Raw genomic sequence first — 23,099 nt, 5'->3', positions numbered from 1 at the left:
AAAACACTTGGAAAATGGTTTAATGATGTTTACAACAAAAGAGAACTGTACATTTACAGTAAAAGATTATCTTTATATGTGTATAAAAACAAAAATACAGCAGACAAATGCATCAAAATCTACTATGTATCCTGATTCACATACTTAAAACTCCTACACAATCTTTCAGCTCTATGCCGCCATCTCTGGAGGCCTTTTTTTTTTGTCGTTTTTGTCGTATTTAGATCGGAGCAGTGTCCCTCAGTGTTGTATTCCACAATGGAAACCAAAACTCATTACATTCGAGTCCTGGAAGTCAATTAATATCAGACTGCAGAGTAAGAAAAGGGAAATAAAACAGGGACACATTCCTTTAGATGAGCCCAAGCTTCCAAAGTGAAATGTTTTACAGAATGCATTTCTTGAGATACACAGACACAATATGTACATGGTTGGCGATTTTTTTTTTTTTTTTAAGTTATTTCTCTCTTGTTGAAAGCCATGGTCACTTGGGCTGTGAACTGATAATCACACACACACACACACACACACACACACGCACACACACGTACATATATATAACACACCCAAAAACATACAAAAATACTATATCTTTAACCTACCAAGAGTAAGACAGTTCTGCAATTAGTTCCATGCTGTGACAGAAAAGAGATTACAACAAACAAACGAGGAACAGACGCTTTTTCACGCAAGTTTTTTCTCAGAAATATACCAAAATATACATCTAAGCTTTGGAATTACTGAGGCTGGGACTTTAAAGCCAGTGCTGGGTTTGTCTCTTAATACACATGCTGCAGGGTGAAAGGGAGAGAGAGAAACCAACAGAGACACACACAGGACAGAGAGATATCTTTGGTATCTGCATTTGTCAAAAGTTAAATATTTGGATTTTTGCTTTGGGATAGCGCTTGTGAGGTCCTACAACCTCACTTGGAGTAAAGCATTAAACAAAGTGTCACTGAAGCCCTGCCGACCAGGAGGTCTGAGTCAGAGGGACACAGTCCATGCAAAGTGAAGGACCATGATGCATAGTGTCACAGCTGATCAGAGTCTGTAGTGAGGAGTCAAAGAAGAGAGCAGATGAAAGGGAGAGGAAGGAGGAGGAGGACAGGGAAGGGGACACAGCAGAGAGTTTTAGCGAATGCAGGATGTGTATTCCTGGAGACAACAACAGGGTCATGTCCTGGGACTACAGTGTACAGATGAGGAAGAGAGACGCACTGAGAGGCAGGAATAGCATTTTTCGCCGCAGTCCTTGAGAAAGGAACGACGGAGGGTGGGACATCAATCCAACCAACCAAACGACAACAGCGCTCAAGACAGACAATCATACAGAGTCCTGAGCAGATACAGTGTGCACAGGATCAACCCTCAGTGTGTATTAACAAACATCACCCAGCTACCACCGCATCGGTTCGTGTCTGCCGGCGAAGCCCGCCCGGCCCCTGCTACCCCTCCCTTCCGATCCCCGCCCACAGGCACTGAAACCACTGCAGAGGCGTCGAAGGGGGCGCCGGACGCACATTCGAATGCAATTTTAAAAAAACAAAACAACAACCTCTTTACAAACGAATCGAGGGGCGTGCAGCTGGGATTTGATGTTGAGCAGTGAGGCGGGGATGGGCGAGAGGCGGCGTCGATCACATACAATCAAGTTAGTAAGAATTCTTTGGTTATCGTTGGTACCACAGGGGAGCGAGAGCGGGCTGCGACGGCGAGCCATCACGTGGGAAGAAGTGCACATACCTGTACCAAGCCAAGAGTGAGAAAATAAATAAAGCAAGATTGTCAAACTTAAAAAAAAAAAAAAAAAAAAAAAAAAAGGGTGGGGTGGGGGGTGTCCATAGAATTCATCAAAATTCACGTTTTCATGAATGAAATCCTTCAGTGCACAAGAAATTGTGGAAGAAGAGCAGCAGATGTTTGCCCCTTGTTACACACAGATTCACCTTTTATGCCTTCTCTTGTTTACACCTCTTTGTGAGTACTGGTATGTAGTTCGTCTCCCTCTTGTGGCGGCTCCACAACCCTTCACTAAGTACAGGTATGAACACGCTTCTCCACTGACAAGTTGGTGTATTTTAGTCTTTTTTTTTATGATTTTTAAAAACATTTGTTTCATAAGTAGATTAAAGCAGGTTTCACTCAATCTTGAGTTAAAAATGAGGTATACAACAGCTCCTTTAGCCTTACTGGTGCGCCACGCAACCTTTGACATTTAGTAAAAGGAGAAAACAAACAAACAAAAAACCAAAACTCTCAGCAAACCAGTGTGGTGGGTCAACATACCGTCTGTTAGATGCACAGCTGATCCGCAAGAATCTCAGGATCACCTGAAACCGAAGCTTCACAAGCAAAGCCAGTGGCAAGCAGACAGTTCGTGAGAGTCCAAGCGGACCCCAAACAAACTGAAAGCTGGCTTGGCTCTCGGCAGTGGCTTGCTTAAAGCTTGAAGTTAATTTGTAAAGACCCTCAGTCAGGAAACTTCAAACAAAATCCCAAAACAAAACAAAGTCCTCTTGTCTCACCCTTTTTTTTTTTTTTTCAAAAATCAGTCTAAACACCTGCTGGAAGATGGGAAAGATGCACCAAAATGGTTTGCAGACTGTCCTCCCTGGCCTCTCTTTAAATGACACACTCACACAAACACACCTGCCTGCTGGAATTATTAGTAAAGCTTTTTCTCACAGGTATATCCTCCTACCTGTCTAAGTCGCACCTAAAAACCATAGGTAGCAACATAATCGTCCCACGCTCTAAAATGCCCAGAGTACACTGTACTGTTTCAGTGAAAACAATGCACCAGGTGAGCTGGGTGCCCATGCTCTCTCTCACTCTCACACACATACAGAACAACAATGCTACAATGCTCATGTCTTCTACGTAACAATAAGGCATAAATGATAATGTTAATCTTCTTTGTCAAACTAAGAAAGCCAGTGATCTTGCCCTCTCACACTATACAAAACAATTAAAGGCATAAAGTAATACATTAAAAAAACCAAATGATTGTTAAAGACAGCACAGCAAATCAAATCCACAACAACTCAACCAAATATATATATTTATACATCTATTAAAAGATTAAGATCAAATGCTTCAGAGTCTCCTATTAACCACAGGACCTGTCTGCCAGGAGCGCCTGAGCGAGCCCCTCCTGTCGAACAGACGTCGCTGGTTCAGCGAGGCGTCATCTCGAGCTCCATCTCAAATTTTTTGGTCTTGACAGTTTAATAATAAAAAAAATGAAAATAAAACTTAGGGGAGATTTTTTTTTCTGGGGGGGAAGTATGATAAACACTACATTCAGTCTTGGTAACATACTGGTTCAAATATAAAATATGAATATCTTACAAGTGTTTATATATATATTTATATGTATAGAATTAAGAAAAGATCGTTTCTCTAATTCTTAAGTCTTTCCTCAGATAAATATTTCAGTAACATCCTATGGTGCCAGTGGCAACTGGTTCATGTTGCTTGCAAACCTCCAAAACTCCAAACAAGCACTGAAACACGACTGAGTTCTTCAGGGCTCTTGTGGCCTCAAAGTTAAGGAAAGAAAGAAAAACAAAACACACCCACCAAGCTGCAAAGAGAAAGGCTTTTACTTTGGCAAGAAGGATCTCAAAATAATATTTAAACCTGGAAATACCCCATAAATAGTAGTACTAGAAAATAGCAGTAGTAGGTTGTCCTTGCAATGGTTCCTATGTATGGTTCATCAGTATAAACGCTGAATGGCAAGCCAGTCAGTAATTATACATTCTACAATGCTGTATACAGAGAAATGTCTAAAAGGTGAACCTATGTTTGAAGCGCTGCTGAGGTATATTTAGTCAAAAATAATTCAACAGAAAAGAAGCACACGAGAGGGGAACGGGGACAAATTTCACTGCTTGCAGTCTGAGTGAGTTACTAATTGCTGTGTTTGTCATTTTGAAGCAGAACAATGCTACTTTTGTGTGGGGTTTAGCTGAACGTGCAGCACAGAACGGTACTTATCCCACCGCTGTGTTGGCTAAGATAAGTTCGGGGAGTTTTTAAACTAGTCCCCAGACAGATTTCGGGTGCAGCATATCGTTTCCTAGCATGCTGGTTTGGAACGGCGGAGCTGAGAGGAGGTGAAGTATTTATGGATTTACATAAGTGATCCCTCCAGCAGGGATAGTGCGAACTACAATACCCTGATTCTCACAGGATGTAGTCTTAAAGCTATTAGAAAGCATGCAGGCGTCTTGACAGCTCAACTCTGACAGGAGTCTCAGCAGCAAGTTGTTAAAGCTAAAGTTTCTGTGATCCTTATCCAGCAGCACCAAATCACGAAAATCAGGTATCGACTGAGGAGGGAGAAAAATAAAGAAATAAATTGTGGAGATTTAAGAGAGTGAAAAGCAACTTGTGTGCTCAAGACAGGCACAGCAACTACTGAGGAAAACCACTTTGGTTCAAGCTGTTGTTTTATGGCTGAATATTAGCACAAAACCAAAATCAGATCTTTTCCATTATGCTTCAGAAAAGTCCAAAACTGCTACCACAACTGATTAGAAAGGAAAAGGCGCCACTAAACGGCTCGCATTAAACCAGATTAAGCATTGGGCCGAGGCCACGGTGATTTAATAAAAACTAAATTTAAAAAGTAAAATGATAATAATAGAAGTAAAAAGAAACTACTTCCTCATACTCCAACCCACCAATCCCTCTCTTTTTGGTCAGTTGTGCTGCCAATTAAAAATTTAAATATGAGACACTTGGTCAAATCAAACAAAATAACAAAAGAAAAGAAAAAAGAAAATGTAGTCTTTGGAAAATGATCATCAAAATATTGCATTTCTATATTCTGACTATGAAGAGATTTTTGTACTCATAAATATATTGACTAGACTAAGCTACACCGACTACACACAGCAATTATTTTAACAAATATTTTTGGTATATCTTAAAGTAGGTAAGCCAGTCGAACGACTGCAAACAAAATAAAGAGACAGAATTTCAATCCTCCCAAAACAGGCAGACTGCAGCTCATCAATCCAGTTATTTGGTACAGATACTGTGCACAAGTAGATACGACGGTACTTCTAATAAAAAAAAGAAAAAAGAAACCAAACACCCCCCCCCCCCCAATACACTATCCCCATCCAGGCAAAGCCACCACACCACAGTTCAGGTTTGGTGAACATGACTAGTTCCCTCCACAAAAAAAAGACTGCAGAGCCTCGTAGATCGTGCGGCTGCTGAACTCTCAGCGTCTGCCTGAGCTGTCGACGACACGCAAACGTCCACATCCAAAACTTAATGTACAGTGTTCCAACGGATCACAAACCAAAACAAGTCACCCTTAATCAGACTCAGGTCTGCAGCTCACTTTAAAGCTCTCAATGTAATGTTTTCAGTCATTTTTCTATCAGTGTCGATAATCCACACCGAGACCGTCGTTTTACAGAGGCTCGGTGGCTACTGCACCACCACCCATGTAAAACTCAGTGTTTCCAGAAGAGAGACTCGGAGAGACACGCCGCGTCCCTCCGACCCTTAAAGCAATGATAACCTTTATATCGGCCACTTATTACTTATTTTTAAAGCCTTATAACCACGATTAAAAAGTGATAGTTAAATCTTAACTTAACATTAGACTTACAAAGATCGGAAAATGTCGAAAAATATAGACAGTAAAAGATAAAAAGGGAAAAAAAGTCTCTAAAATATAATTTGATATGATTTACAACAAGGCCTGTCAAGAAACAAAAAACCAAACGAACAAAAAAACCCCCCAAAAAACAAAAACGAGAGATAATTAAAAAGAGCGACACACAAACCCCCATTAGTGATTACCGTATGAACATTGTGAAATTAGTAGTAAATCAATTAAGTTTGAATGTTAGAAGAGAAAGTTTGTTTTTGGTTAGAAGAATTTCAGAGAAAATTCTGACCTGCAAAGAGGAGGATATATATATATATGTATATATGTATATGTATATACAGCTCGATGACGCCGACGATATTTTCTCCCTGGACACTTGTCAAGGTTCAGGAGAAGCGGCAGGCCGACAACAGTGTCCATCTGGTTACTGTTTGTGTGGAAAATTAAAAAACATCCAAGAATCATAAAGAAAAAAAATAATAAAAGAAACCAACAGTTAAACCCACCCTTATGTTAAGTCCTTTTCTTTTTGGCGGCAGCAAAAGGATTAATTTATGGTAGATACAATGGAGAGGATGCGGGGTGGTTAGTGAAGTGCAGAGCCTATATCAGAGTACCACCCTCGTCCTACACGTTGTGAAAGGAGTAGTGCTTGACGTAATTAATTGGGCGTTAATTCGAGATGCAGCCTGACTGGCTTCACTGAGCCTTGGGGGCAGTGGTAATGGTCGAGGCTTGCACAGGCACAGCAGCCGTGCTGACTTGATGATGACCGTCGGCAGTGACCTGAAGCCCTCCCATGCCGGGCGACACCAGGCTGACGGGGTTGCTGGTGAGCAGCGACAGGTTCTGGGGGTTCAGGAAGAGCGGCGTGGTCACCAGGTTGGGGGTGTTACCAGCAGAAGTGTTGGCGAACAGCAGGTTACTGCCGTCCAGAGAGGTGATGGGGATTGTGCCGCTCGATGCCAGTGCTATGGAGATGTGAAAGAAACGGTGTAAAGGTAAGAAAGGTGCACAGGTTCACCAAATGAGGAGAGCATTTCCATCATCATTTTTTTGAGACCGCACGATAAATTGTTTAATTCGCAGAAGTAATTTTCTCTAAGCAGGATAAAACCTTGTGGGTGTGGCTTAAATGAATCTGTTCTTATTATGCAAATGAGTCATGTCCTCATTAAGTGTTTGCTTTCATTACACTAATTATAGAAATAATGGGCAGTCTTATTGCCCTTATTTTTTCTAATCATCCTTTCAATCATTTATATACTCCAACTTATTTAGCTATTGTATTCATTGAGTCATTCCTTCTGCTAAATTTAGTCTAATTTGGTCGTTTGGCGTTAAGACGTTCCCCCAGGCCAAAAATATCTGTTAAAGAAAACAAAATAATATAAATTTTAAACTATTGCAATTTAAAAAGAAACAAAAGAGATAACCTTCTGACAGTTTGTGAACATTGCTTTGTCATAACTTCCTGTCACACCCTCAATGACCTCAAACTAATATTTAAATAAACAAATGACTTAACACAATAAAGTTATTTAAATTAAGCTGGCACCGCAATCATCCACAAACCCCAATCGCAAACATCTTGAAATCACAACAAAAACAAAAATATGACCACGATGACCCAGGGACTTCTAAGCAGCTAGCAACTGTTCTCAATTCCCAGATGTTTACTGACTATTGTTAAAAGATGAACAATAGTCAGAAAATGAAAAGTAGTAGTCCTGGGAGTGTGACTGAACCAGCCGTCAGTACTCCTCACAGCGTTGAGGGAGTGGAAATCAGAGGAAAAGGAATATGTCGATCAGTGCTGTGAAATCTTGGCTGTACAGTGGCTGTCATTAATTTTTTTTTTTTTTTTTTTTTTTTTTAAAGTGGGTTGATGAGATTTGTAAATCATTGTATTCCGTTTTAATTTACATTTTACAAAGCTCCCCAATATTTTTGGATCTGGGGTTGTACATTACAAAAATCAGTCCTTATCTGCAGGTCTTGGAACCTCATAATCACATAACTACTTGCAATTCTGATTAGAAACTATGTGCACAGACATAATTCAATGACTTGTCATGTAACAGGTGCTCACCTTGAATGGTAGCCAGAGTGCTGTTGCTCATGAGAGCAGGGCTCAGTGCACTGCCCAGGCCGCCAGGAGCCAGACTGAGGAGGGCACCCCTGGACACACAAAGAAGATCATGTAGTATAACAAAAACAACACCTCAACAACTGTCTGGCTTTCACAAAGATCTTATATGAACACAGCTCATGCTAACCCTTGAGTAAACTGCGAAGATGCCATCAGTGCTGGGTTGAGCCCTGCAGCAGCAGCCATAGCTGCAAAACTGGCGCTGGGTAGCGAGGCGGCCCCCTGCAACGCGGCCGAAAGCCCCGGAGCTGCCACCATCACCTGACCCGTCCCTAAACTGGTAGCGATGGATGAAGGCGCCTGGGTGACAATGGTTGGCGCCTGCGTGCCAGCTTTGCTCTCCGTGCTCGTGGACTGATTACTCGTCTGGGACGTGCTTAAAGACAGAGAGCTTGTTGCTGTGGTAACCACAGGCGCAGTTGAGATGACAGATGCAGTGTTTGTGGCTCCAACTGTCGTGCCTTGTTGAAGGCAGATAAAAAGAAATTAAAGTGAATTTTTAATCAACATTTACCATCGGGTATACACACACGCACAAAGTGAATAGTGCACGCACACACCTGTGAAAGACAAACTGGGGATGCTGGTGTTGGTGAGAGGCATCACTGGGTTTACAGTCAGAGTGGTGGGTGTGGTAATAGTTGGGCTGCTATCAAGGCTTGCTGTGCTGGCCACCTGGGCAAAAGAAGGAGAATTGGAGGATTTAAATAAAAGTCGAAAGACAAATTGGTCGACATTCTGATATTCTAGCTGAGCCCACAGAACATATAAGGACCTGCCATGTAATCAGAGACAGTACATATAAAAAGATGAATGATCCCAAAATTAGATTTAACAAAAGGTGGATCAGAGAAACAGGACAATTCTAAAAATCACACTGCTTTTTCTAACTACAAATGGGTCTAAAATTTGCAATATGGACACTATTTTGTGTTATGCATGACGTAAATCTAGGGAATAAATAAGTTATAAGAATAAACTTATTAGACAAATATTTACTGAAGTTCTTTTCGTGTAGAGTTCTACAGAGGACAAGAGACAGGATGAAATCTTATGGTACTTCTACAATGACTTCACATTTCAGACCCAGATGCATCATCCATATTTTACGTTAAGTCTCCTAACGTGATCCACATATAGACACATAAACTTTAAACACAGTATTAAACAGTGCTGAGAATCCCTTTGGTGAGTGGCAGTCTTACCAAAGGGCTGCTGGGGGTGAAGATAGATTTGATAGGGGTGTTGCCTCCTCCACTGTTGCCACTACTGGGAGGATTAATCCTCTTCTCTTTCTGTCGTCGATTGCAGAACCAGACCCGAATCACCTCCTTCTCCATGTTGAGCTGGTCAGCGATCATGGTGATCTCTTCAGAGGTAGGTTTTTGGTTCTGCTTGAAGAGGGCAAAGAAGCCAGAGATTCCCTGTCAGCACTGAGGAAACTGCTGTACTGTGTTTTTTCTACCATTAACGGAGGACTAAAACTGTATAATGTGATCATCTCAGATACTGAATAACCAAACTTTTCCTTATATAATCAATATGGAGTTCCGAAGTGTGTGTTTCTCACCTCCAGAAAGCTCTTTTCTAAGGCCACTCGAATGTTGGTCTCGATACTGGTTCTTTTCTTCCGTCTGCGGTTGATTCCCTCTATGCCCATGCCCTGGGAACCCAGGGCACTGGGGCTCGACAGGGACTGGTCAGATGTCAGGTTCTCTGCACAAACAGCATTGACACAAAGAAAAGGAAGGGAGGTAAAGACAAGGTATGCATACACAACCCACCCACAAGCACCAATGTGAGAAAGCAAGAGTGATCAGCTGCACAGTCAGGTGGGGTCAGAGACAAACCTGCATCATTGAGCCACTTCTCCAGCAATGGCTTGAGTTTGCACATGTTTTTAAAGCTCAGATTCAAGGCCTCAAAGCGAGAAATAGTAGTTTGGCTAAAGTCGTTTCCATACAGCTTCCCCATGGCCAGGCCAACATCCCCCTGTGAGAAGGAGAGATTTACCTGTGAGTTATTTATAGTGGTATATTACATGAACAAAGATCTGAATATGATCTGAATATGAAAACAGCCATGTGTTTGCAGTTTAAAGAAATGCCCACATCCGCAAGTCAAAATATAACTGAACTTATGGTGATTGACTGACTCTCAGCACACACCTGCGTAAAGCCCAGTTTGATACGTCTCTGTTTAAAAGTCTTGGCAAACTGCTCCAGCTCCTCAAGGTCACTAGGTTCCTCCAGAGTGGGAGTATCCAACCGTTTGGGTGGCGTCTGACTGTGAGGCAGGGACTGAATAGGTGTGGTTGCTGTTGTGCGGGTTGGGGTTGCAGGCTGGAAAGACGAGAAATACAGCAAATGTGACTGTTTTGTAGGTTTAAAAAGAGTTAAAGAATAAATTATTGAGAATAAATCATTAAAAAAAAAAAAAAAAAAACTTGTCAAGCTGTCAAATGTAAGCACTACCAGAGTAACTGAAGACAATTTTAAAGCTAGTTTAAAAGATGTACTTGCATCATTACCAACCTGAGTTGCAAGGGTGATGCTTGGTTGAGTCGACAGGAGGTTAGGTTGGCTTTGAGGTAGTTGAGTTAGAAGACTCTGGGCTTGCAATATGCCTGAAGTGGGGATGATGGATGGAAAGGAAAGATTAAACAAAAGCTTCGATAGCCATACTTGAGTACATCTCTCCTTGTAATTCTGCAGCGCAACAGATCAACCTACCCTGCTGGGCCTGCGGAGCCTGTGAGATAATGAACTGAGGCTGCAGTGACGTGGCGATAGGGTGGCCAGGCTGAACCAGGACAAACTGGGGCAGACTTAGATTCTGCTGTTGTAAAGACTGCAAAAAATATGAAAACAACCATGTAACTGTTTATAAAGCTCACAATCCTAAAGACTTTGACACAACTTTGTTTCATGTAAAATTGTCCCACAATGTCTACATTTATTCTAATCATGTGTAATTTGGTACAACCTCTACTTTTCTATTGCTCTGACAGGGTAGCAAACAAATATGTATTAAGCTATGTGTAATGTGTCTCCACATATTTATAAGTGTAGAAGTTCCATTATTAAAGTGCAGTCCTCAACTACTTTGATGAATAAACGTTTTTGCCAAAGCCATTACCACAGATGTTGAGGACTATTTTGTTTGTAACAGTTCATTTTGTCTAAGAGAGAAAGCTCGAGTCATTTAGGTCATTTGCATGTTTTCCTCATTCTTTAGCTGCCTTGTTTGCTCCCAGAAAGGCAGTTTCAAATAATCCAATATGGCCTTCATACCGTTTGAAAAAACAATATTGATATTTAATTTCACCACAGACTTTTCATGTCTATTGTTTGTATGTGGAAAGATGTTCAGCTTTACTTTTTTGTGTGTTGTGTAGGGCTACAAGCTTGCAAACACTTTACGGTACAACATTTTTCAGAGCTTGCAGGAACTCTGGCGCATAGGGGATTGAGCCTTACAGGGGCAATCTGGATGGGCTGTGACAGGGGCAGCTGGGTAATTGGTGTGGCTGCAGAGGCTGAGATGTTGTCCCCGGTGGTGCTGTTCTGCTGGTTGGCAGAATGCTGCACGGCAGCAGCCAGGAGCTGCACTTGGGCCTGCTGGAGAAACAGCTGCTGCTGCATTGGGCTCAACTGAGGCAGACAGGAGGAAAACAGAGACACGTAAGTGTTAATACAAGTAACTTATGATCATCAGATAAGTTAGTAAGTATGTCAGTGTTGTCACTATACTTTACTTCGATAGCCTTCCAAAGCTAGTACAATACTGCAGTGAAATATTAGAGAAATCCAATTCATGTGTGCATAATATTACTCACTAGAGTCTTGATATATTGGTTTTTCATCATTATGTATGATAAGAGAGGCACTTTAATTACCCGTGCCTTGGTCTGGCTTTATGAACAGCAGCAGGTTGATCGGATTGTTTGATGCATTTGCCAACAATTGTTTTATTGTTTCGGTGGCTGCTCCAGTTCACTGAACTAGACCACAGCTCTGTCTATTCTAATTATACCGACTTGTGTTCATACACCTTTACAAATGATACTGAAACAGTTTTTTTAATTATTATTTTAAATTTACCATGTCAAACTAGTGACTGTTTATGAAAACTAATGAACAGTATTGCACTTAGCTTTTAACAGAGGTATCAAAGTTATACTGAATAATGTGGCAACACACATATGGTCCTCCACAGGCAGATGGAGACTCATGCAGCTGAGCCAGGCACAAGTGCAAATGAGCATGTTGATGTCATGTTCAAAATCAAATCCACATGCTGAGTAAACATTCAATCCTACATCGCACTGCAGCTGCATTCAACCATCCCTGGGCCATGGCTGGATATGAAATGTGTCATGTGGCTGGTTTAATGGCGAGTGCAGAGACACAAAGACTATGTCTAACCACAGGGATGAACAGGCAGACAGGCAGAGAAGACGCCAGCTTCAGCCAAGTTATCGTTTCGTCACCCAGCTGTGATTGACCGTGTGGGGGTGTCACCCCAAGATACACAACCAGGGTTTTAACTTACTCCAGCAATCTGTCCCCCGGCCAACATTAGCTGGGTTTGAGGCAATACGCTCTGCTGGACGGAGGTCAGAAGAGCACCCGAGTCTTCCGACTTTGACTAGTGGGGGTGAAGCAGAGGGGGGGAGGCTTAGACGAGATCTTCTGAGTTTTAACTTCATGTCATTGTAGCCAACATGAAATTAATTAAAAGCAATTTCAATGAATATTCAATTCAAACATTAAGCACCGCTAAATTAAAAGAAAAAAAAAAAAAAAGCATACTAGTGAAAACAATGAAACGTTCTATTTCCATGCTACCTGAGTGGCTTTCTTTAAATGAGTCTTTGGTCTTTGAACGCAGAGAGGAATTTGAATTAGAAAGGCAGCGATAAAGTGGGTATTTAAAATGTGCTGCAGCCTTCAGAGACAAGAAAAGTGAAGTGAAGGGAGGGGAGAGTTGAGATGCTAATTAAAATAACTGTTATGCAGTGCATGTAAATTCTGCATAGATTTGCATATTCTCGGCCATCTGTTTCCGAGCAACCACAGAGCAGCTAATTAGCATACAGGGTTGATTAATCTGCCTTGTTGCCAGGCGACACTGGGAGAGCCTGGCTCATTTAAATGAACTCTTTCTGCTTGTGCATGTTTGAGTGAAGATGAGCATACCTCTGTTCAAACTTCACACCTCATTTTCGAGGCTACAACAAATGTGTGACATTACACCAAAACCAAACGTGCTCCCACCACAAAAACAGGAAAACAAAAAGTTACTTAAAAAGGTCAAGTATGCAATGTTGTACACAGTGTGGTACCTGTTGGAGGAGGGCTTGTGCATGTGCATTAGTGATTGCACTTGTGGTGGGCACCGTCTGCCTCTGAAAATCCAACCCATTGGTTTGGATACCTGAGAAAAGAAAATTTGAATTTATGCCATGTGCTGTTTGACACAACGTATGCCGTAAAAAAAACAAAAAAACAACAACAACAACACAAAAACAAAACACAACAACAACAAAAAATAACAAATTAAAAAAGAAAAAAGAAGAAATCACTGACAAGAGAAGAAGAATCCATTTTCAAATACGAGGAAAAACTCTAAAAACATATTTTTATAAAGTGGCAGCATCTGTACTAGCTAACAAAATTATATATTTTAAGAGCATAAACAAACAATACTGTCAACAACATCAATTAATGTGTCATTACCCAGCAGGAGTACAAAGCTGTGCAATGAATCTGGATCTTCACTCTAAGCGTGTAATATTCAGACATAATGCACTGTGAGGTAAATGCCTCATATGACAAAGAGAGCTGCTAGCAAGCATTTTTGGAAAGCTGCCATCAATGTTTTCAAAATGAGATCATACAAAGAGAAACAGCAGGGGGGGGGTTTCTGTGACTTGAGCTGCTAAAATGTCCAAATAATTGCTGGCTATGACTCTGAAACCTGTTGAATGAGGTGGTAAAACTAAACACATTCTGATTTAAAAATGAAGATAACGGGAGAAAAAGCTGGAGATCACTCACCGGTGTTCCCGTCACCACTCTCCATTGCACATTTAGTAGTTTCTGACTGATTATTCACTTTAGCATCTGAAAGAGCCAGACAGAGACATGCTCACAGGCACTGCCGCCAAACAGAAGAACCTATTCTCTGATTTCAGGCGTACTTTCACTTTTGTCATCTGAGTACAACCATCACTGCACGTCAGGATATTCTTAATGAACAATAGCATTTCAGTCGCATTCATCATTTAAAGCAGCAAGCACTGAACAATACTAATCTCCAAAAAACTAACAGAAAAAAAACAACAAAAAAAAACAAAATCCCAGCAGCAGACTCATGAGGTCTTAATGCAACATAATCGCACAATGACATCGACCACCAGTGCAGTCCAGGTGAGCTCTGTTACAACCTCATCAAAAAACTCACCCGCTCTTGCTCCACCTGCGTTTTCCAGCATGGCTGCTGAACCTATCAAGTAAAACTGCCTGGGCTGGGCAAGCCCACCGACAGGGTGTCCGGCGCTCTCCCACCTCCTCTCTTCACTCTCCACTGGTCAGCAGTGAGCAGAGTTCAATACAACCAGAGTTACACACAGACACAGTGGCAGTGTCCACCGCACGGTTCACTGAGCAACACTGGGATACGCGCACTGAGAGCCAACGGGGTTTAGGCAAACAGCTCTCCGTGCCTTTCCCTGCTCGCGCTTTTCTTTTCATATGGCTCTGCCCCTTTTTCTCTTTTACTGTGCCTACTGTGCACTCTCTCTCTACCGCTCCCCCTCTCCCGTGTGCCAAGATTGTCTGTACTTCTGAAAAAGTTCGCCCTCTCCCTCTCTTGCTGGAATGAAACAAACGACAAGTGCAGCTGGCGGCCTCCTCCAACTCTGCTGCCGCCCCCCCTCCCTTCCTCCTCCAACTCTATAATGAAGCATAATCAGTATTCAGCTGATTAAAGCCGTATGCAAATCTGCCCCTGCCTCGTTAGCAATGCAAGGCTTTGAAGTCCTGCGAGCAACGCATTTCACACCGGGCTCTGAAAGCTTTCTGCATAATTTAAACCCCTATAAATATTTATCAGCTCATTAGCATATTAATTGGATGGCTTTTGGAGGACGATAAAAAACAGGGGAATAAGGACGATAGAGAGGAGAAGGAGAAAAAAAGTGCTCAAACTAGCACTTGGCGCAGCAGAGAGAGGGGAGGCAGCAGCACAACACCAATTACTGTGCGAGTGCGGGCCTAAAAAGTAATTAGCTAAGAGCAGGTAAAGGGCTGAAGATATCCCAGAATGCACCATGAGGTGGTCTGGGTATGTTAGCAAGGTGGACTGCATTAATAGAACGTCTACGACTGCTCGCTCAGAACATCTCCAGGAGTCATGGAGACTTGGCCCAATTTCTAAGGGGGGGGAGGGGGGGGGGGCAAGAGGGGGGCGCTTGCTCAATCGGAAATAAATAACTTCACATTAATCCACCACAAGCCTGTCATTACTGCTAGACCCCCTGTGGCTAAGGCATTCCACAGCGAGCGGCTACAGAAAGTGGGTGGCGGGCTGTTGCTGTGTACGTTTATGTTGTGCTTGGGGATTAGCATATTTAAATTAGCTTTACATTCCAATAGTATTTCCTTTGAAGCCCTTTTAAATTCATTTCCAACAAGCGCCGAGTGCTAATACAGCAGGGAAGCGGCTCGGTTACGGTGCTGCACTGGTGTCCAGTGAGTCATAGCGACTGGACTGGAATGCATGGTTGTATTGTGGTCTAGAAGGGAAGGGGCTTACCAACTAAATCTACAACAACTGCTCCTGGCTAAAGCTCTAATCAACTTCTTCACTTATCCTCCTGCCTGACGAAAGGCATTTACATACTAGCTGACCAAGGGAAACAATGCCAAGAAGGCCCCAGTGGCTTTAACAAAGTACATACTGGAAAACAAACACACCTTTGTCAGCACAAGCAAGCCTTCACTCACCAAGGTATAATGGCAGCCATCTCTAAACTGCAGATAGCCAGAGACCCTTGAGATTTTTTTGTCTGACATACCCCAAATAGCTGCAAACACAACCATTGCGAAGTATAATGTATATTTTAACTGAGTGGCAAATGGATGTTGTTCATTAGAGTCACCACTAAGATTTAGTTTCATTATCATTTAATCTGCCAATTATTTTTATTCCCAAAGCTCAAGATGATATCTTCAAAACATCTGATTTTGACCAATGATTGAACACCCAAAAGTAAGAGGTTTACTGTAACTGAAATCCAAACAAATGAGAATCTTCAACCGATGAATATTCAGCAGCTTTTGTTACAAATTCCCACCACAACCAAAAATGTTACCATTTTATATACTTTCACACACACGCACTGGAGCCCTGAACTCTTCTAGATGTTAGTTTGCAAATGCCAGACACAGATTAGACATCGAGGTGAGAAAAGTCCAGGTAACAGTCACAGCTTGCGAGCAGTCATAGTGCGTCTACTGCGCCTTGCCTAAACCACACGGACAACCCGAACACTAAAAGAGATAACCCAGCTCTCTTTTTGTGCATCTCAGGACTTTTAAAGAAATTCAGAGAACACCGCTTACTGCTGCTAATCTGCTTGTGCCATCTTGTAGCTGGTAGCAAATAGGTTATCTAAATAAGAGCGTACCCTTTATTTAAGAAAAGAAATAAATGCTCAGCAAACTTACCAGACTCTACTCCTCTTTCTGACTGTCCTCAACTCTCTGTCCAGCTCTAACCTCTCTGTTGCCTCTGACTGATGACACTATTATGAAACATTTCTATAAGCACTTCATTCCTTTCTAATTAAGACTTGATTTGATATTTCTGAGGGTCTTTCTACATTCTTGGCCTTTTTGTGCTTTAAAAAAATGATCAGATCTCTCTTTTGTGTGTCATTGCCCGTCTGCCAAATAAACACATGAATAGGCATCTTAACTATATTTTATAGAGCATGTTACCGTTTTATGAAATCTGGTGTTTTTTTTATTTAACTTTATCTTAATATACACAATGACAGATGTCATTGTGACTTGTAACAAACCAAACTGCTTGAAACTTTGTCAAGAATTTTTTAAGTTGTGATAACTTTATGAATAGACTTCCCAACATATAAGCATTAGGAGACATAGCTGTTATGTTCCATTATGGGCAGAATTTCTAGTGGTACAATTAAGAAGGCAAGTAAGAGCTGTGTAGTATATCCTTTGGTGTAATTGTAATTCTATAATTTGTGTGAGTGCTTTCAAGGCACATTTTTATAATAATTACAAACACAAACATATTTGTTTAGTTAACAACTCTAGGGACAACTGTTTTTAAAAAGGGTCAAGCTCCAGAAACACTGCTTGACCTTATATTCTTCGCTATGCACCCTGGAATGGGGGGAATTTTTGTCAGAAACCTCTGCTCTGTTTTAACAACCCCAGGAACTGGGGTTTGGACCCCTCAGTCCCCCACTATTGTTATTATGCTCACAAAGCCTCAGACCACACCAATAGCCTTCATTTATATGCTTCTAGAAAGTATACCTACACTTCTGTGTACTGATGTCCAGTGTTGAGCCTCCATACAATAGATTTTAGCCTGACTCAAGCCTATTGTTTACTAAGGCAGTTATGGGAAATGTCACACTAGCCTGCAAAGTCTCAAAGAGGCCATCTCAACAAAGTGCACAGGGGAGGTTAAGAAATAAGTCTTCTGTTCTTGACTTAATGCAACCAAATGAGAAAACAAAGGAGAAGTAGACACAGTTATCAGCAGTGCACTCCAACACATGTACAGCTACTTGGTTGAATGGGTTTGCAAAACCTTGCTGTGGAACAATGCTTTATACAAATACCCTGCAAAGAGAATTCTAAATAGCTATCTCATTAGTGCAGTAATATGGGATGGCTGGCTGAATACTGCAGAGCCGTTAATGTGAGCGGAGAGATTCAACTTGAGACAGAATGAAACTTAATTAGCACATCCACATTCTGTCCTGCTACCTATATCCTTCATCTTAAATATAAAATACATCCAGACCACTTTTCCACATCTGGATCAGTCTTAAATACTTAGACTGGTTTGGAACAGTCTGGTGTACGGTTACGACAGATAATCATTCAGTTTGAGGCAATTAAAACTAGGCAAAAAGCTTTGTGGTTTAATGCAGCATCAAAATGAATACCCAAACAATTCAAAATCGCTTTTAATACCAGTCAGTGTATTAAACCCAAACAGTCTGACAACAGAGGGTCGAAGCAGCAACAGTGGACTGAGCTCACAAATGAGCCAAACACTGGAAGCAGTGTAATTTGATGAACAGTAATGGGGCTAACATCACTGCAAGCTACTGTGGTATCTCTCTAGGGTGGTCATTAGCCAACTGTCTATAGGCTAGGTGGGAAATTCAATCTAACCAAATTAAAGTGAAGTTTCTCAGGGACAACAACTCAGCTACTTCAAATAGGCACGTACAGAGGTTAGCCACATGAACCAGTACTACAGTCTGAATTCAGACACACATGCACATGCATGAACATTTGATTATTAATGTGTTGTAGGGCTGCATGATTAATCGTTAGAAAATCGCGATCTCGATTCATACTTATGTGCGATCTGACGACGACCACGATTGTACCGCATTTTGATCCGGGACGTAATCTGCATGAAAACAAGCGCTCACTCTTCCTGTTCAACAAATGACAAGGGCGAACCCTTATACCACGTGATACAGAAGCTGTGCCGTGTGATGCTAAAATTAGCAGGGATTAAACAACGGAGAACACGTCAGGGATGACGAGAAAGTGACAGGAGAAAATCCGTCCCGGTCAACCACCCAAACATCAATAACGGGAACCTTATACAGCGCTTCCCTATACACGTCGAACTCCCGCAGGCACAAAGAAATTACGGAGGCTATTACTTATGACCTGACCAAAGATATGGCTCCCATCAACACTGTGCAAAACGAGGGATTTAGGAAAATGATCAACACCCTAGACAAACGCTACACAGTGCCGTCCCGCAACTATTTTTCTATTGTTTCACTACCTGCTCTATACACGCAGTGTCGAGCAACGGTGGAGATGGAATTTCAAGCAGTACAACATTTTGCAGCAACAACAAAATGTGAGACATTTGTTGTTTTTATGTTTATTTATTGTTTTTATGTTCAGTCTCAACTGTTACGAAGTTGATGTGCAGTTAATAAGTGCAATAAATATTTATACTGGAAAAGAAAATCGTGATCTCAATTCTAAGCCAAAACATCGTGATTCTCATTTTATGCAAAATCGTGCAGCCCTAATGTGTTGTGTGTTTTACTTTTGTCTAATAGGAAAACAGTGCAGCCTTTTTCCTTTGGAAAAAAAAAAAGTATCCAGCTTCCTGACTGTTGATACAAGCCAACATTTTAATCTCATCTATTTAAAGGACGGGCATTATTGCAATGATATTTCAGTCTGGATATTTTCAGACAAAAGGCCTCTGCTTTCTTAACGTGCTTTGCATTATATCGTGTTTGCAGCATTAAAAAAACGTTTTAATGAAATACAAATGTTTACTAATACTAGTGATCTTAATTATGTTAAGCACATGACAGTCATCATCAGGAACAATGTGACTACTTCCAATCTTTAGTACATAGAGTCTGATTTAATCTTCCAAATTAGTGTGTCATTTGTCTTAAAAAGCCTCCGTTTTTACAGATAAAGACCAGCTGGAAACATCTGCTTTACCTTGCTGCACTGTTTAATAAGGAATTGCTCTCTTTACCAGAGATCACCAAAAACAAAACAAGTAGTTACAACCCGAGGGCACAAAAGAGCTCTTTTTTTGGTTATAATTTTCCTCCATTTAAGAAAAAAAAAAGAAAGAAGAAGTCGTCTGACTGGAGCTTTCATGGAGGCCTTCTCAGTACTTTGAGATGGCATGTCCTGAATTTATTACGGCGAATGATGCATTATTCATAACAACTGTGTTTACATCAATGAATATTCATGATGGAACTACAAGGCTGGAATGAGGGTGGAACTGTAAAACTGGTTAAATGAGAAAAGTAGACTGAGTGTGAGGAAGACAGAATTACTTCTCGTATGTTCTTAAGTGCCCAAATTTAATATGCAAGATTTTTTTTTTTAAATTCCAGACAGTCAAAATGCTAACAGACACATTAGAATGTAACACTTCGAGCATTATTTTGAATATTAAACCATTTATGGCCTTTCTTCTCAAACAATCTATATCTTTTAGATTCATAACTGTCTTGCAATATAGAAGGAAACTGCCTGTAATGCCTGTCTGCGCATAAAGTTGCTAACAATGTGGGCAAAGTTTGAAATGAGTGTATCTACATCGGAAAGAATTCAATCTTATTCAAGAATCCTTAACAAAAAAACCAAACCTAAACCTTGTTTTAACTTGCTAAGGGACAATACGTTCCTCTGTAATTATAAGATAATGAGCCAGTTAAACCACTTAGAAAAAAAAAAAAAAAAAGACAAGAACCCCCCCCCCCCCACACACACACACACACACACACACACACACACGCTTTTCTGGCGCATTTTCTCAAATATAAAAAGTTGAACAGCAAAGATAATTACCTGCTCTTTACTGTTACTACAGACCTCAGACACGCTTCTATAAAACAAACTAAACAGCAAGCTCAGCTACATGGACTAAAGGAGAAGAAAAAGTGCCATCAAGCTGTGTCTTGCCCGGCCATGAAAGCAGCAGAGTGAATAATAAGAATGCCCTGCCTGTTATTACTGTGGCCTTCCGGAAGTGGGCCTCACCACCCCTCCCTGTGCCTGGGGGTGGCGGGTGGGGGATACACAGGTATAATCTTTGAATTCAGCCCAAGAACTCCAGCAACAAACACGCATGACGCGTACAAACCCGGTTCTCAAAACCGTTACGTCGGGCGCAATTAAAAGCTGCACAAATAAATTACACACATTGTAATGAGATGGATTAGTTCGCCTGGCAGACCAGGACCAAGCCGATGCCAGACTACTCCCACCTCAAGTTTAAAATAATAATATTTTTAAAAAAGTGCTCCACCCAAATTTCTAACTGTTTAACTTCCGAAATAAAGATGTCAAACACATTCATCTCAACATCTTACTATATATGTATCTGTACTAAACTTAAAAAGAAATTTGAAATAAAATCGCCGTGTACGTAAAGTTAGCCGATAAAGGGCTGACAAGTTGTAGCCAGTTAGCCGCTTGGAGGACAGCCGTATTCAAATGAAACACGGGAGGCCACATTTGAAAAGTCATCCGGCGTCGTGACACGTTATTGTGTTGACATGCATTTATTGTGTGCTCCTCGTCGACTGCTGTAACGCGCTGAACTCCGCACACTCTGGCTCAGGCAGGCAGGCCCCGCATGAATAACACAACAGGCTGTGCCGTGGCTCCGCTGCGCCGAGCACACAAAAGGCTGGGGCAAAACGCTCCGCTATAAAAATCACGTCGAGCACAAGCACTCCGAGCTGACTCCGTGTGTCTTTAACAAAGGGAAGGTCTGCTACAGTTGGATTAAATAACACCCTCCTCCCTTATAAACGACCCTTTGAAAACATACGAGCGCAGCCGCTGCCCGACTCGGCTAAAATGAATATGCAAACCCGTTTCAAAAGCTTCGGTGTGTGCATCAACACAAAGCCAAGCGCTAGCACGGCAGCTAACGCTAGCCACCTAGCATAATCATTTCAATCAAACCGCGTTCGTGAAAGGTCTAAATATGTCATACATGAACCAGAGCCACGATGGCGATTACTAATAAAATATGCTAAATTGTATTTGTCGACAGAGGTATGAATATGTAGCGGCGTACAGCCGTCTAATCACACAAAGGGGGGGAGGCATGTTTCCATGTAATTTGCCGTCGCACTGCAAAGGCTCGTTTCCTCCTCTGTCAAATTACAGTTGGCTAGCTGTGTGTAAACTAAAACAGCGCCTAATATCGCCCATATCTGCTAATCAATCTGCATTTCATCAGTATGCCGTTAACATAAATTGTGAGTAACACAGTTTGAATATGAGTATGAATATGTAAAATGCTGTAATCATTACCTGCTCCTGAACTCTCATCTTGACTCGCTGCTCCTCCGTCCGCCATTTTGAATATTTAACCCGAAATCCCAGCCCTGACACACACACTCGCACATATACACATACACAAATGCACGTGCACGTTTTCACGGATACCCGCATGCGCTCAGGGACCTGGTCTGGGGATAGTGGAGCGTGTTGTGAGCTGTGGCTTATTTACATACTTAAACAGGCATCTTGTTTTCTTTACACAATAATTTTTGAATTGAACAGGCCATGGGCGGATCACCCAGCGGACCTGCGCAGTATAATCGCGGAAAACATCAACACTAGCCCTGAAAATTGCCCAGAGCCATTTATGCTGGTTTGACTCGCCACTTAAAAGTCAAATAAAACAAAATATACCCAGAGGAATTTAAAAAAAAATGCGTAATGTGTGACAACCACAGTCATCTTAATCGATGACTCAGGCACAGACTATTTCACAGAAATATCAGGAGAAATATTGTATTGCTATTTACTGGGGATTTATGAACTTGTATTGATGCTTTGTCTCCATGTGGTGCAGCAAAACATTGATTAGACCGTCTTACTTCAAAAACATATACAAAGCATGAAGCAACAGAAGAACAATGCAAAGACTTTTTCTTTTTCATATATTTGCTTACTATCTCTGATATCATTGCTGTTTCTGTTTATTTATGGAAAAAGTAAACATGTAAATCAAGAACACATTTCCTTATATCCCCACCCCTTCCTGCATGTTGTCCATTGATCTATACCAGGATATATATCAAAATATACCAGGAGTACAACGGTTTTCATCCCACTTTGAATAACCGTACTTTATAGGGAAAAGAGTGTGCCTTTTTTAATTCTTAAATTAGACCTATATATGTGTGTGTCTGTGTGTATATATATATATATATATTGATTGGTTTTTTTTAAGTGTCATGCTTCTGAAATTCAATATTTCCGTTTTTAATGTTATCATTTTATCCCTTAATCCAGAGTCATGGTGGGCATGTGTATACCCCAGGTGTTGGTATTCTTGGACTGGCTGACAGTCCATCACAGGGCTAATATAAAGAAACAGACAACATACTCTCATATCTACAATTGTGGTCAGACATTTACATACATCGAACACGGGGATGAATGAGCTTTTACTGGCTTCTTTGAACTTTTCATTTTCCAGGGTAAAGCACAC

The 23,099-nt window shown here is 41.3% G+C and overlaps 1 protein-coding gene across 10 annotated transcripts; it reads right to left on the bottom strand.

The window, feature by feature from the left end:
* Nucleotides 1–4: 4 nt before the first annotated feature.
* Nucleotides 5–21,976, bottom strand: pou2f1b (POU class 2 homeobox 1b). 10 transcript variants are annotated; one of them, XM_076874809.1, is made up of 15 exons: nt 21,911–21,976; nt 13,856–13,921; nt 13,141–13,232; nt 12,348–12,443; nt 11,273–11,446; nt 10,526–10,643; nt 10,328–10,419; nt 9,962–10,135; nt 9,644–9,785; nt 9,364–9,509; nt 8,999–9,187; nt 8,354–8,468; nt 7,921–8,254; nt 7,734–7,822; nt 5–6,612 (listed from the first exon to the last, which is right to left on the bottom strand). In XM_076874809.1, the coding sequence occupies exons 1-15, from the start codon at nt 21,954–21,956 to the stop codon at nt 6,341–6,343; spliced, it is 2,145 nt and encodes a 714-aa protein (XP_076730924.1). In that variant the 5' UTR covers nt 21,957–21,976; the 3' UTR covers nt 5–6,340. The 10 variants fall into 10 exon arrangements, with proteins under 10 accessions (XP_076730924.1, XP_076730925.1, XP_076730922.1 ...); XM_076874810.1 differs by having other exon boundaries at nt 8,999–9,184; XM_076874807.1 differs by having other exon boundaries at nt 9,364–9,519; nt 9,645–9,785.
* Between the last annotated feature and the right edge of the window lie 1,123 nt (nt 21,977–23,099).

This window comes from Maylandia zebra, linkage group LG16 (assembly GCF_041146795.1).
Source record: "Maylandia zebra isolate NMK-2024a linkage group LG16, Mzebra_GT3a, whole genome shotgun sequence".
NCBI lineage: Eukaryota > Metazoa > Chordata > Actinopteri > Cichliformes > Cichlidae > Maylandia > Maylandia zebra.
The sequence above is the reverse complement of the archived record's forward strand: the minus strand, read 5'-3'. Positions and strand labels throughout refer to the sequence as shown.